The sequence below is a fragment of the Stegostoma tigrinum genome, chromosome 17 (assembly GCF_030684315.1).
Source record: "Stegostoma tigrinum isolate sSteTig4 chromosome 17, sSteTig4.hap1, whole genome shotgun sequence".
In the NCBI taxonomy this organism is placed as follows: Eukaryota; Metazoa; Chordata; class Chondrichthyes; order Orectolobiformes; family Stegostomatidae; genus Stegostoma; species Stegostoma tigrinum.
In genome coordinates this window covers 45,257,534-45,270,575 of record NC_081370.1, presented here as the reverse complement: position 1 = coordinate 45,270,575, position 13,042 = coordinate 45,257,534, and the positions used below count along the sequence as shown (strand labels likewise).

The window sequence follows — 13,042 nt, the reverse complement described above, 5'->3', positions numbered from 1 at the left end:
TACTTGTCAGTTTCAAGTGTCAGTTTCAGTTTTAAGGATTGGCCTTTGCATGCATCAGCAAAGGAGCACCAAGTGAAAGCACCCCACTAAAATTGACTCTCTCTTCACTGTCCATCATCTCTCCAAGATGGAGGTATATCAAATACACACACATTTTATACCCAATGACCTGCATGAATAAATCTTCAGAAAATCTGACACATTCTCTTGTCACCATTTGAAAAAGATTACCAGATTTTTGTACTCCTTTTGACACTTGCACAGAAGATATAATTTTTCTTCAGAAAAAAAAACAAATCAGCCTGGGGATATGTCTCCAAGACATTATCAGACTGAAATGTTAGGTCCTTGAGCCAGTTAGCTTGCAAGTTATTTTTCATTGAATAATACATGGTTTCATTTTTTGCCTAATCCTAATGGTCCATTGCAAGGCCATATCAGAGCACAGCTAATAGTCAATAACATTGCTCTGGATCTGGAATTATGAGTAGGCTATACAAAGTAAAGATGTCTCTCCTCCAACTACTGTGTTTAGTTTATATACAACTATCAGGTATAATTAATCTTCACTTTTCAGATCTTTCCTAGCAACCTCTAAGACCTTAAGACACTGGACAACTTCTGCTCCTTTCAGCTCAAGTCTGCTCCACCAATCAATGAGATCATAGCTGATTTGATTTATCCCTCGAGGGATAAATATTGTAGGCAAACCGCCTTGTCATTTTAGATGCCTACATACCTCCCACTATGATGGTCTTAAGTTATGTGGAAGATACGAGAACAGAATATAATACCCAAACCTCAAAGATTGAAGAAACAGGTTCGTACTTCCATCAGAACCCTGGCTAAAATTCATCTCAAGCGTATGATGCTAACAAGACACATTTTTTAAAAAAAAAGATTACAATCCTCTCAATTATCAGTAAGAATTTAATTGAACATGTTGACTGTGTTTAGACTGACAGAGAAGAGCTTTCTTTAATCAGTGTTTAACTTAGCAAATTATCTTGGAAATTTAAACCAAATCAAAAGCCAGTAAGGCTAGCTTATAAATGAAAACAGCATCTTTTGCTGAACCAAATTCTTTCATTTCTCTGGTATTATGGCATAGAACTGTCAGTTGCTTTAACTATAATTCATTCTTCACAGTAAGGACATGAGTTTATAATGACAGAAAAACTCTTTTATGCAGAATCCCATCTCTGTTAGTCTGAAAAGTGTAGTTCATGTGGTTAACTGTTCCAAAGAACATTCAAATGAAGACTAATTTGGGAACATTTAGATTGAGCACTAAAATACATCATATCAGATTGGCATTACATTATTCTTTTAATCAACTCATGTCAGTCATTCAAACCACAAAAGTGCAGTTAATAGCTGTTCCCACAATAACAGTTGTACTATTTTCTCAGTATTCATTAGAAACCTCACATAAATCTAGTTCACGTATACAGCTAACCAACCTCAAGGCAATAACACAATCAATATACTAGGACAAAAAGAAAATGACACAACATAAACACTGAAGCAGCTCTCTTTACTGCAAACATGCCAGCATGTAAGGAAATTATCACGTTTTTTGTCACAGCAGCATTAGAAAATCCACTGTCCCCTCAAGTTCAAGATGGCTGATTCTTTCAACACATGCTAGTTCAATACTGGCTGCTAATCCATACAAAAGCTGAAAGATAAGTAATAGTGGATATTGACTTCACTGTATAAAATAGTTTGACAATATGTCGCACAACACATTTTCTTGAATACAAACTCCATGCATAATTATCCATAAATCTTTATCACAGCAGCTCCAAACAGCTTGCACGAGGATCTTAATTTTCTTTGTGTTCCATTTCAGGAAGACTTACCCAAGAAATTGCAGAGTAAACGGTTTCAAATGTCTGAGATATTTGAAGTGTTTCATCACCATTTCATGTACGTTGAAAACAAGCATAAAAATCCCACAAATATTACTGGGGCATTATTCTCAGTGCAAGTGTGAACAGTTACAACTTAGTGAATCAGGGAGGATGAGTATTTTTGAATTCATTTCAAAACATCATTCAGATATGCATATTATTAAATATTGCCATCATGTCTAAATGGAGTATTAATTACTCCTGTAGACAAGAAAGCAACTTTGTACACGAGATGTGGAGTTGCCATGTTCATTTAAGTGCCCTCAAGACAAAGGACATTCATAAAAGAGTTCTAGATCATAGCCATTGGCTTACTCCCTAAGTAGATGTGCACTGCAAGAATTTAAGCTTGGTTTAATTGATGCAGTTTCCTTCAAAGCTCCCAGTCCAAGTTAGCTAGCAAGTGCTTGCGCCCTTTAAATCAAGTGACAGCTGGGGCAAGATTGGCAATTCACAATTCACAGATCTATCATGACTGGTCTAACATTGAGCATTTGCAAAACGCAACTTCTTTATAGTGTTGTCCAAAATCAGCAATATCAAATTATTTCATAAATGTGTGGTTCAAAAGTTACATTTGCATGAATTCATAGCACATTAAGCACTCAAATCTTCAGTATTCAGAAGCATTATCTCAAGTTCACTGAAACAGTCCAATATTTAACGAGGATGGCTTGAGAAAGAGGAACAGACTCAACTGCGCAATTCTGATTGGGCTGTAAACAATTTTCAATTGAATTGAAAAAGTACAACACTGAAAACAAACTTCATTGAAATTGCTTACATTTCTTAAGTAAGACAAAAGCAAAGTTTGGAAGAGGCAACCAGCTCAGCTTCAAGTAGACTCAATGATCCCACTAGCATTATTAACCATTAGCCATTTAGAAACCCCAGCAGTAACCAACTCATTTAGGTGGATTTCAGTTAATAAACTTTTCAATCTTGTGATATTGACAGATTAATTATTCTATTTGTGGCAATTCTACAAACTCTAATGAGCCTTAGATTTTGCATGTTTTATGTCACTATTCCTCAACATGAATTCTGGTCATCAAATTCATTTATGCTGGGTTCTATTGGCAAGGCGTAAACTGAAACAATTTAGAAAAGGAACAACATAGCCCAAACAAAAAGTTACCAATTTTAAGTTAAATAGAATTCCACGGCAAGGGAGCATTAGTAAATAAGACAAGTTTGGCAATGCTGTACAAAGAAAATAGGACAGGTCAAGCATATGCAATGGTGTTGTGAATTCCTTGTCACTGTAATTTTCAGTTAGTCATCAGGACAGAACAAGCAGCAGTAAGTTCCAAATGCTGGGATGTAAATGCAAAATGTAATCACGTCAGATCTCAACAAAATTAGCTGCATTTCCTGCAACAGTCATCGGTAAAATTTCATGTGTTATTCAAGAAAAATAAATTCCTAAATCTTCAGAATTTTATCCTAAATCCAAAACTTAAGAAATTCTACTGGTTTCCGTTATCAAGTGTAAAGAACCAAATAAACAGGTCCATGCAAAATAAGCCATACATTGTACGCTGTTGTAACTTCATAAACCAAGGTGCAGACTACAGAAAGTCACTAACTAACTGACCGCAAACAATGGAGACGGTTTTAGAACAATACCAAATTGGACAGTACCCATTTGTATTGGCTGACTGACGAAGGCAAGTCCTTGTAAAACATGAAATTCAATTGAAGATTGAACTTCCATGTACTTGCCAACTGACACTGGTTTAGAATAATTTTAAGAATTGGTCATTCATGAATATAACTGCACAACAACAACTGAAACATTAAAACATCATGTGATTTTTTTTATCAGCAGGCTTCAAAAAAACATGCAATCTGTTAATTAATAATCCAAATCAATTTCTTATATGATAGGGTTTTGCCCTTGGATTGTTCCAATAATCAAGAAAATATTGTAATGTGTCCCATCTGAAACATATACAATTTAAGTCATTATCTGCAGTGAAGCAAGCCAATAAATTAAGTAAGATGTACATCACACACTTCAGATGACACAAGGCTGGTTTTCAAATACTCTCTCAAAATGAGTTAACCACTATCAGTTATAGTTGATTCCTGATAGCCTATGAAAACAGCCATCATAGATCAAAGCCACTTGCAAGGTCACCAGATATGTTACAAAAGTTGCCCTTGTCTCTAGAAACAACCATTCAGGAATGCACTTCAGATAAACAAATATCCGATTTAAATGCTTAGTTTGACTGACATGTATCCTGATTTTTCACCACTCAAATCTTTTGAGTATCATTGCTTCCAGCTGAAAATATCACATCCCAATGTTCTGACCTTTCACCGAAAGCTGTGTAAAATTTTACAATCATTTCAGAAATCAAGAATTCCACAGAGGTTCCTACCCATAAATCAGTAAGTAACTTAGTAACAAGTTAACATGTTACTCAGCTGGACAGTCATTTCTCCCAGTTATATTCCTTGATATTTTAAAACTTGCCAAAACAAACTGTTCCTTATTGCTCGAAATGCAGCTAATTTCCCCAGAAAGCTAGAGTGAGAACATGGAAACAGACAGAGGAAAAGGCAGACTCAACAAGACAAAAAGAAATAAGCAACAAGCTGCAAGTGTGCAACACATCTTTATTGAAACTTTCTCTGATGCAGCAACATCAATTTACAAACTCAGACTTCTCGGGAGCTCTGAAAGGCAGAGAAGAAAAAGAAATACAGCCTCAAGTTTAAAAACCAGTGAATCAAACATCCGCAAATGAACTTTATCAAAATATTCCCAGATAGGGATGAATGGCGATAGCATAAAGATGGTAGTAAGAAACTTTTTTTTACAAAAAAATAAATTAAGGAATTTTCAAGTTTTCAGGAACAAAACTGACATACCATTTGCTCTCTTAACACAGGCGTCTCTCTCTCTTTCGCGCTCTATGTAGGTGCAAACTACCAGAAACAGTTTCTGCTCAAGAATTGAAGGTGGTTATTTATAAAGCTGGGTTATTTTTGTTCGAAGCTGACAGAGTGAAAACAAAGATTAAAGCTTCAACAAATATGTTCTGGATGGGACACTTGAATAAGAGTTTGTGTGGCCTACTCATACAAATAAATTTTTACTTCGTCAACTCCCACTAGAATGGAACAGCATTGTAGCTGTCAAAGACAAATTAAACAGTGCCCAATATTTCACTTTCTCCAGTCCTTCATTAGGAGCGCATCACTTGAGCATTACCTCGAGGAGTGCCCCGAGGTCCACCAGGTCCAGAGCCTCGCTTGAAGTTTTGTTGGTATCCATCCTATAAAACAACATATGCTTTTAAGTTCCATTTTTCAAATTAGGCAAACAAACACTTAAGTACTAGAGGAAGTCAGCAGGTCTGGCATGATCTGTAGAGACAGAAACAAAGTTAAACTTTAAAGTCCAATAAAAGGTCTTGTTTGGACCTCTGTTAATAACCTCACAGATACTGTCAGACGAACTTAGCACAAATCAGAACACAAGCCACCGAGAAATGCAAACATGGTCAGCTTGATCACCACTCAGTTGATTGGGTTGTTAAGAGACCTTGGAGGCAGTAGTTTAAGGGTATATCTGTATCAGACCTGTGGGAGTATTTCAAAAAGCAGTTGAAAGAGTTCAGAGCAGCACATTCCTGCAAAAAAATGAAGGATATGTACAGCAAGTGACGTGAAGCACACGTAAGGTCTAGAAGGATTGGAACTGATGAAGCCCTTGAAGTATACAAAGAAAGTATGAAAGACTTAAATAAGGAATTAGAAAGATCACAAAAAATCATTAACAAACAGGGAATAAGGAGAACCCCAAGGCTTTTAATACGTAAATAAAAAGCAAAAGGGAAACCAGGGAAAGGGTTGGCCCATTCAAGGACAAAGCAGGGAATGTGTGTGGAGCCAGAAGAGGTAGGCGAGCTCCGAAATGAATATTTTGTGATGGTCTTCACCAAACAGAAGAAATTGGTGGAGGATGATCTCAGGGAAGGGAGTGTCAAGTTTTTAAGCCAAGTTGCTATAAAAAAAGAAGAGGTGTTGTGCATTTTAAAAAGGATTAACATAGATCAGTCCCTGGGTTCTGATAAGATCTATCCCAGAATACTGAGGGAGGCAAGAGAACAAATTGCTGGAGCACTGACAGACTTCTTTGCATCCTCTTCGGCCACAGGTGAAGCCCCAGAGGACTGGAGAATAGCCAATGTTGTCCCGCTGTTTAAGAGTAGCAGGAATAATCCTGGTAAATTACAGGCCTGTGAGTCTTAGATTGGTGGCAAGGAAATTATTGGAAAAGATTCTTAGGAAAAAGATCTGTAGCTTTTAGAAACAAAATGGACTTATTTCCGATAGACAGCATGGTTCTGTGTGGGTGAGGTCATGCCTCACTAACTTGATTGAGATTTTTGACTTGATGACGAAGATGATTGTTGTTGTCTACATGGACTTCAGTAAAGCCTCCGACAATGTCCCTCATGGCAGTCTGGTATAAAAGGTGAAGGCACATGGTATTGGAGCGAGCTGACAAGTTGAATACAGAATTGACTCACTCACAGGAGACAAGATTGTATCTGTGGAAGGATGCTTTTCAAAATGGAAGGCTATGACTAGTAGTGCTCCACAGGGATCCGTGCTGGGACTTTTGCGGTTTGTGATCGGTATTAGTGATTTGAATGAAAATGTAGTGATCTGATTAGCAAGTTTACAGACAATACAAAGATTGGTGGAGTTGCAGACAGTGAGGAGGATTGTCAGAGGATACAGACCAGTCGGAAGCAGATAAAATGGCAGATAAAGTTTAATCCAGACAAATGTGAGGTGATGAATTTTGCAAGGCTAAGTACAGGTAGAAAACATACAGTGAATGGCAGAACCGTTTTAAGTATTAATGTGCAGAGGGATCTGGGTGTGCAGGTCCAGAGATCACTGAAGATGGCAGCACAGATAGATAAAGTAGTAAAAAAAGCTTATGGCATACTTGCCTTCATTGGAAGAGGCATCAAGTATATGGATCGACAAGTTATGATGCAGCTTTACAGAATTTTTGTTTGGCCATACTTGGAATATTGCGTACAGTTCTAGTCACCACACTACAAGAAGGATGTGGGTACTTTGGAGCGGGTACAGGTAAGGTTTATCAGGATGTTGCCTGGTACGGGGAATTTTAGTTATGAAGAAAGATTGGATAGATTGGGGTTGTTTTCACTGGAATGTAGGAGCTTGATTAGCAACCTAACAGAAGTCTGTAAGATTTTGAATGGCAAGAATAGAGTGGAAAGTGTGAAGTTTTTTCCCCCAGGGTCGAAGGGTCAATTACTATTGGACACAGGTTCAAGGTGCAGAGGAAGAAGTTTAAAAGAGATGTGCAAGGTAAGTTTTTCACACAAAGGGTGATGAGTGCCTGGAACACATTACCAGAGGTGATGATGGAAGCAGTCACAATAGGAGCATTGAAGAAGCACCAATAGCAAGGGAACAGAGGGATATAGATCCTGCAGGTCAAGACAGTTTTAGTATGGAAGGGCAAAACATGTTGGTGCAGGCTTGGAAGATCAAAAGGCCTGTTCCTGCGCTGATTTTTCTTTGTTCTATATGGACAGAACTGCTGAACACTTCAAAAGGACTCAGAGCTACTATCTCGCTCTGCTCAATCTATGGGAACAGATTATGTGAATATAGTAGGTATGGCTAGTAAGTTCGCAGACAATACCAAAAGGAACGGTGCAGTGGACAATGAAGAAGGTTACCTCAGAATACGACGTGACCTAGATCAGATGCACTAACAGCGGCAGATGGAGTTTAATTTAGATAAATGTAAAGTGTTGCATTTTGGAAAGGCAAATCAGGGCAGGACTTATACAGCTAATGGTAGGTGCTCCAGGGAGTGTTTCCTAACAAAGGGGCCTAGGGGTACAGGTGTATAGTTCCTAGAAAGTAGTCGCTGGGTGGCAAAAGTGGCCTTTGGCACACTTGACTTTATTGGTCAGTGCATTGAGTATAGGAGTTGGAAGGTCATGATGCAGCTGTACAGGATATTGGTTAGGCCACTTTTGGAATTCTGCGTTCAATTCTGGTCTTCCTGCTATAGGGAACAGGTTGTGCCACTTGAAAGGGTTCAGAGAAGATTTACAAGGACATTGCCACAATTGGAGGGTTTCAGTTGTAGGAAGAAGCTGAACATGTTGGGGTTATTTTCCCTACAGCATTAGAGGCTGAGTGGTTTGTAAAATGATGAGGGCATCGATAGGGTGAGTAGCCAATGTCTTTTTACCAGGATAAAGGAGTCCAAAACTAAAGGGCGTAGGTTTAAGGTGAAAGGGTAAAGATTTAAAAAGGACCTGAGGGGCAGCTCTTTCCACACTGACGTGGTGTGTATGGAACGAGCTGCCAAACAAAGTGGAGTCAGGTACAATTACAACTGCATGAATAGGAAGGGTTTAGAGGAATATAGGCCATATGTTGGAAAATGGGACTAGATAATTCACCTGATGAAGGAGCAGCAGTTGGAACACTTGTGATTTCAAATAAAGTTGTTGGACTATAACCTGGTGTCAAGTGACTTATGACTTTGAACAATTAGAGAGGCAACAACCTTTTCATGAGTAATGCCTCAGAGAATACCCGAAGTAAGTATGCTGTAACATAAAAGACTACATTTTGCCTGCACATGGTGAATACTAACTAAAAAAAAAGACACTTACACGTTGGTAGCCAGAGTTGGAGTAGTCACGGGGGGCAGAAAATGGAGATTGTCCGTAACCACTGTTTGGAGTGTTTGAAAATGCAGGGCGGTAGCCTTCATACGCACCTGAAAGAGAATCAAGAATGCAATGTCAAGCACTATGATTTTGACATAAATGAGATACTTTCAGCAAGACTATTTGATGCAAACTTAGTTATGAACTTTTTAAAGATCAACTTTAACTTAAAGGCACTTCACAGGTACAAAAAAAGCGTTATGTAAGAATTACATTTTGAACTGTATTCAAATTTTATTTATTCACACACACTGTGAGCATTTGGCCTGCATTTGTTTCCTGATATGAAAGAAGGTGGCTAAAACCTTGGTGAAAGAGGTCGGTTTTCAGGATTGTTTTGAGCAAAGACAAAGGTGAAGTTGGAGATGTTTAGTTGGGCCCTAAACCCTAGAATTAGCTAAATAGCTAAGACAGGCCCACAAATGGCCATTAAAATTGGGAGGGCCAGAAGCTAAGAGTTATTGTCGCAAAATTGAGAGCTACATTCCAATATGTATTGTGAGGAATCAAGAACATGGAATCATACTGAGATTGTGATAAACAAATGGAGGACTTAAGAAAGAGGGTGGAAGTGGCATGATGAGCAAAAAATGATTTTGAAAGTATTTTACAAATTGAAGGAAGCTGGTGCAGGCCATTTATTAAAAGATCATTCAATAAAATTAATGGTCATATTTATTGACGCAAGTTATGAATTAAATTATTTAAGTCCAAGTAGCTTTTGCCAATTTACGATAGATTACTTTTGCCTCAACCTTCATACAACTTGTTATGTGTGACTTTTTTTTAAACACAAAACTAAAATTACATTTGTCTTGCCCTTTTATCCCAAACACTTCAAGTAGAACAGCTTCAGTCACCAAAATAGCTGATTAATCAAAGAATGGTTGTAACACAGAAGGGGGCCCTTAATTCTCTCAAGGAGTAATTCCTCAGGTGTCAGCCCCAAGCCTTCCTCAACCACCAGCCTCCAACTCACTTAAGCAGTGTATTCAAATGCTTCGGGAGTTGGTGGCCTTGTAGTATTCTTGCTAGTTAATTAATCCAGAGACCCAGGTAATGTTATGGGGATCCGGATTCAAATCCCTGCAATGCCAGAGTGTGGTACTGGAATCCAATAATCACAAAGTCTGCAATTAAGAGTCCAGTTGTTGAACTGTTTAACCTAGTGACACTGGTTCACTAATGTCCTTCAGACAATGAGATCTGCCAACCTAACCTGGTCTTGAAGTGTGTCACCAGACTTACAGCAATATCATTAACTCTTAACTGACCTCTAGCCAATAAGAGATGGGCAATAAATGCTGGCTTTGCCAGTGATCCACATTCTGTAAATAAATTTTAAAAATGCTACTCATTGTCTCTTTTGCTAAAGTATGCGACCTTAACCTACACAATTTTGGTGTAAAGACAGTTTTTAACAGTTGCTCCCTTTCTGACAAGATCCAGCACAGTTTTGAAAATTTCCTTCACATCTCTCCTCACCATCTCCACTCCAAGGAAAAGGGTCCCAGCCTCTATCTTCAGGACTGAAGTTATTCTTCCCTAGAGTCATGACAGGCAGTAAGTTCTACACACACTCAAATGTCATAGCCATGGATCATCCCACTCTGGTCACCAATGGACATAATCAAATCTCTGATTCCAATATAAGACATGGAGCCGAAGTCAGCCGTTTAGCTCATCAAGTTCACGCCACCATTCAATCACGTGTTTTTTCAAAAAAGGACAACTGAGAGAGCTGAGATGATGACGGATGCAAAAATCAACGGCGGTGTTGATTGGAATTCTGGATTATCACATCTATACAGAGTCTGGGAAACTTCTGAGGATGAATACCCAACCGCATGTCAGCAAGCAGCCAACAGACAGGTTTGTGTTTTACCCTGCCAAAGATTTTTCAAAAATAGGGATAAAGTGGGCTTCAACTCTGGTCTAAGAGATACTGGACTGACAATCTTAGTGTGTGGACTTGTGTGCTATGCAGGTCACAGCTTTATGAACAGCCACAAAGCACCATTGCACAGCAGATAGAGCAAGGGAAAAGGCAACACATTGAATCCATGTTGCTAACTACTCTGTCAAAAGGAACCAGGACACATGAATTTTAATCAACCTACAAAGCCAAAATCTTAGAAGTTACTATTCAACTCTGAACATCAACACTATTGTTAACATCATACTATCAATTCTACATTAATGAGTCGTAAACTAATCTGCTGTGTGTGTGTGTGCGCGCGCGCGCGCAGAACAGAATAGAGTAGACATTGGCAAAATGTTTCCATTAGCAAAAGAGACAAGGACCCAAGTGCACAGCCTTAGAGTTAAAGGGAAGACCCTTTAGAACAGAGATGAGGAGAAACTTATTTTGCCAGAGAATAGTGAATCTGTGAAATTTGTTGCTACAGAAGTCTGAGGAGACTAGGTCATTGAGTATATTTAAGACAGAAATCAACAGGTTCTTGACCTGTTCAGGGGATCAAAGGTTATGGGGAGAATGTGGATAATAGGACTGGGAGGCTGAATCGCCTAATTTCTGCTCCTTTGTCTTAAGATATAACTTTTTTTTAAGTGCAGGAGAAAGGTATCCACAATGGAAGGGAACCTTTTTAAAAGTGGCCTGTTGCGATAAATCGAGGGGCATAAAAAAGGGAAGCCAGTTCATCCTTCCTCATTGGGAGCTTATCAATTTAAGGTATCTTGTCTGGAAATAAAACAAATTTGGGGAACCAAAGCTAGAGTCTGCTTGTAACAGTGGACACAATATTCCAGGTCAGGCCAAACCAAGGTATGAAAACAAGTTAAAAATGACTTGCTTGTTTTTGTATTCTTTGTTGCTTTAAATAAAGTGCACATTGGTACGCTTTATTAACCACTGCCTCAATTAGCCCAATTAGTGATCTTCAATCAGTTATGCATGCATACATCGAGGTCCCTCTGCCCTTTAGAATTGTTCTCTATTTTCTGCTATCTGTGTTCTTTGTGTTAAACATCTTCTCATTATTATTCATTTCATCAAGCTGTCATTTTGAAAGTATATAATATTTTCGTGGTTCAGAGTACTTGTCAAGTTAAATATTGTCAGCAAATTCTGAACTTGCTCACTGTACACAAGTCTACATTATTCACACATACTGCCAGGATATGTGTTCCGAACCTGATCCGTGGGTAACTCCACTATAAATCTTCCTTCAGACACAAAGCTTTCCATCAATCAGTCAATTTCATATTAACGACACAGCTGTCATTTTCATTTAATTGGTTTGTGGTTTTAGTCAAGTATTGCATGACAAATTTATTTCAGTTCTTAAACAACAGATCAACATCACTTCTCACATCCAGGGTCCAGTTACTGAAGCAAAAACTGAGCTTTGGTTCTTTGATATAAATCTTGGGGTTTTATTACTCCGGAGTTCATTTCATGTTCAAATATATTGGTGCTGGCTCCATGAAGCAATAACCAGTGGAATATAATATAACATGTCTTAACGTTTTAAGCTACCCTAGATAAAAACGTTGCAAAAGAATTGTCTTGTGTGATTTGTCATGTATTGTATGCAATCACCATAAATATTTTAATACAGTTAATGGTAAGTCTCCGAGGAGTACTGCTGGACAAAGAGACCAAGTGCAGTTGCATAGTTCCTTGAAACTAGAGCTACAGGTAGACAGGTTGGTGAAACATTTCGCATGCTTGCCTTTATTGGTCAGTGCATTCTGTATAGGAGTTCAGATGTCATGTTGCGGCTGAACAGGACACTGGTGAGGCTATTTTTAGCATACTGCATCCAATTCTGGTCACCATTCTATTGGAGGGATTTTGTTAAACTCAAGAGAGTGCACAAAAGGTTTACAAGGACGTTGCCACAACTGCAGAGTTTGAGTTATATGAAGAGGTCGAATAGACTGGGTCTACCTTCCCTGGTGCATCAGAGGCTAAGAAGTGACCATATAGAGATTTATAAAATCATGAGGGGCATTGATAGAGTAAATAGCTAGGATCTTTATTACCAGGATAAGGGAGTCCAAAACTGGACGGCATTGGCTTAAGGTGAGGAAGGAAAGATTTAAAAGGGTTCTAAATGGCAACTTTTTCATTCAGAGGACAGTGTGTGTATGTAATGAGCTTACCAGAGGAAGTGGCAGAGAAGAGTACAATCACAACATTTAAAAGGCATCTGGATGAGTATGTGAAAAGGAAGGGTTGGGGGGAATTTGGACCAAATGTTAGCAAACAACAAAGTCAGATTGAAATGTCTGGTTGGCAAGGACAAGTTGGACCGAAGGGTCTGTTTCTGAGCTGTATGACTCTATGACTTAGGAAATTTAGTTATACAAGATGTTCTATTAACAAATCTGTACTGGAAT

The 13,042-nt window shown here is 38.5% G+C and overlaps 1 protein-coding gene across 4 annotated transcripts in view; it reads right to left on the bottom strand.

Annotated features, from left to right (window-relative positions):
* The window catches only part of caprin1b (cell cycle associated protein 1b), a 129,387-nt gene that overhangs the window by 6,395 nt on the left and 109,950 nt on the right, over positions 1-13,042 (bottom strand). For all 4 annotated transcript variants that reach the window (XM_059652135.1, XM_048545233.2, XM_048545234.2 and 1 more), the window contains 2 exons: positions 8,618-8,724; positions 5,143-5,206 (listed from right to left, as the gene is read on the bottom strand). In XM_059652135.1, the coding sequence (XP_059508118.1) occupies positions 5,143-5,206; positions 8,618-8,724 (171 nt within the window). The remainder of the gene's footprint in view (positions 1-5,142; positions 5,207-8,617; positions 8,725-13,042) is intronic.